The sequence below is a fragment of the Crocuta crocuta genome, unplaced genomic scaffold (genome assembly GCF_008692635.1).
Source record: "Crocuta crocuta isolate KB4526 unplaced genomic scaffold, BGI_CrCroc_1.0 scaffold323, whole genome shotgun sequence".
NCBI classification, from domain to species: domain Eukaryota; kingdom Metazoa; phylum Chordata; class Mammalia; order Carnivora; family Hyaenidae; genus Crocuta; species Crocuta crocuta.
Window position 1 is genome coordinate 869,930 of NW_027536465.1, and position 2,586 is coordinate 872,515.

General features: G+C 45.2%; 1 protein-coding gene across 1 annotated transcript; it reads left to right on the forward strand.

The window, feature by feature from the left end:
* The first annotated feature begins 252 nt into the window (after positions 1–252).
* LOC144218894 (olfactory receptor 9Q1-like) lies at positions 253–1,188 on the forward strand. The gene has a single exon (XM_077748876.1). The coding sequence runs from the start codon at positions 253–255 to the stop codon at positions 1,186–1,188; it is 936 nt and encodes a 311-aa protein (XP_077605002.1).
* Positions 1,189–2,586: the final 1,398 nt, after the last annotated feature.

Sequence of the window (2,586 nt, forward strand, 5' to 3'; positions counted from 1 at the left end):
GTTGGGGAATGTGTAATCCTATTCTGCAATGTTTGCCTCTACTGACTTTCTTGACATAGAAGATGGCTTCTAATTCTCAGCACTCCCTTGAAGGTAGGAGCTAAGACCAGTCAACTCTGAGGCACACACAGCACCTGCTGTATTTTGTCCATAGTACGTGTACAGTAAACTTAAATGAGAAATATGGTTCAGTTCTGTTTACAGCTTCCTACCTGGCTTCTCATCCTAGTGCTCTCAGGCACCTCTGGGTTCATGGCAGAGAAGAACCTCACCTTAGTGACCCAGTTCCTCCTTACTGCATTCACTGACTGTCCTGAACAGGCACTCCCTCTTTTCCTCCTCTTTCTACTGATCTATCTCATCACCTTGTTCGGGAACACGGGAATGGTCATCCTGATACGCGTGGATAGCCGGCTCCACACCCCGATGTACTTCCTCTTGAGTCATCTCTCTTTTATGGACATTTGCTACTCGTCCATCACGGTCCCCCAGATGCTGGCTGTGCTGCTGGAGCATGGGGTGGCTCTGTCCTACGCACGCTGCGCCACGCAGTTCTTCCTTTTCACCTTCTTTGGCTCCATCGACTGCTACCTCCTGGCCATCATGGCCTATGATCGCTACGTGGCTGTGTGCCGGCCCCTGCTTTATGTCACCGTCATGACACAGAAGGCCCGTTTGGGTTTTGTGGCTGGAGCTTACGGTGCCGGTGTCTTCAGTGCCTCAGTGAGGACAGTCTCGGCCTTCACCCTCTCCTTCTGTGGAAACAATGAGATCGACTTTATTTTCTGTGATCTCCCTCCTCTGTTAAAGCTGACCTGTGGGGACAGCTACACCCAGGAAGTGGTCATTATTGTGTTTGCGATATTTGTCATCCCTGCCTGCATGGTGGCGATCTTGGTGTCTTACCTGTTTATCATCGTGGCCATCATGAGGATCCCCTCAGCTGGAGGCCGGGCCAAGACCTTCTCCACATGTGCCTCCCACCTCACGGCTGTGTCACTCTTCTTCGGCACCCTCATCTTCATGTACCTGAGAGATAACTCTGGCCACTCCTCACAGGAGGATAGGGTGGTGGCTGTGTTCTACACAACAGTGATCCCCATGCTGAACCCCCTCATCTACAGCCTGAGGAACAAGGAAGTGAAGGAGGCCCTGAGGAAAGTTCTCGAAAGAGCTGAGTTGTCCTGACCATTTCCCACTTGGAAAGTCCTGAGAATTACCTCTTCAGCAGCACCAGCATCCTAGACACTCATTATTCACAGCACGCTTACAGTCTAAATGAGTATGTCATGGTACAAGATATAAAAAGGAACTGGAACTTTTAGTTCCAGGGAGAGAAAAGAAGAAAAGGAAGAGACCATCTGCAAAGGGATTGGGGTAAGAGCTCTAAGTCCCAGGACAAATGACCACAGGATGTGCAGTTAGATCCCACGTCATCCACACGTGGCACATGTCACAGGTCTGTGACTATGAAACAAGATGACCATTTTTGCAAACTTTTCTATGAAAGATTTCTGTCATGTAGAGATATGAAAATAATGCATCATGAACTCCTTATATCCCACACTAAAATTCTGCTATTGCTAATAGTTTGTTATTTTTGCTTTATCACATATATATAATCTGTTCATTTACCCGTCGATCAATTCATCCTTTGATCCACCTTATTTTTTGATGCATTTCAAAGTGAGCTGCTATCAGCAGTATCAGTACTCTTCACTGCTGTTCCCTTCAGAATTATGTCCTCATTAGGATTTGACAGTGAGATTATATTTATTTTTAATGATTAATTAAGGCCATAGGATGATGGCCCAGTTAATAAACCTGACCCCCCTCAAAATATTCTTCACACTCTAATAGTTCACAAGGTGCCTCATAGGAATCACTGAAAAATGCCCACCATAACATGCCTGTCAATTCCTCTTGCCTTGTTCTTCCTTCTTCTACCTGTTCCAGCCCCTATGTGTCACATCATTTGCTAAGAATCCACTTGTGAATTTATACCATTCCCACTTCCCGTAATAGTAACTGCAGTATCTCTATCTTCGATGTCCACTCTGTGTTCTTGCAGTTTTTTTTTTACCTCAGGGAGGCAGAGCATTACATACACAGGGATCGTACCAGGTCCCTGTGTCTGCAGTAGTTCACCCTGCATCCAAAGACTTCTAGAGTCTGTTGGTTCTTGATTGCCACTTCTCTAACTTACAGGTGACTCAATCAAATGCAAGGCACTAGAAGGGAGCAGGACACCCAACCCCTCATTTTCTGTTTTTATGTTGATCCTTACTCCTGGAATTTAAATTCTTTTCTCCCTGTCCCTTGGATTACCAAAAGCCAAGATTCCAGGTGTATGGAAAAGGGAGGCTGACAGTATCTTACAAACAGGGGGTGATTACAAAATGCTGTGTCACACAGCATACAGCTTTGCCCTGCTGTCTGAAAGTAGAGCCTTCCTATGAAACTTTTGTAAGCCAAAATGGCATAAAAAGCAAAGGAGCAATTACCAATAATTTAAGTGGAAACTTTTTCTGAGCATTCCCAAAACAATCTCTCTTGGGCTTTTATTTATTTATTTTTAAAATTTTA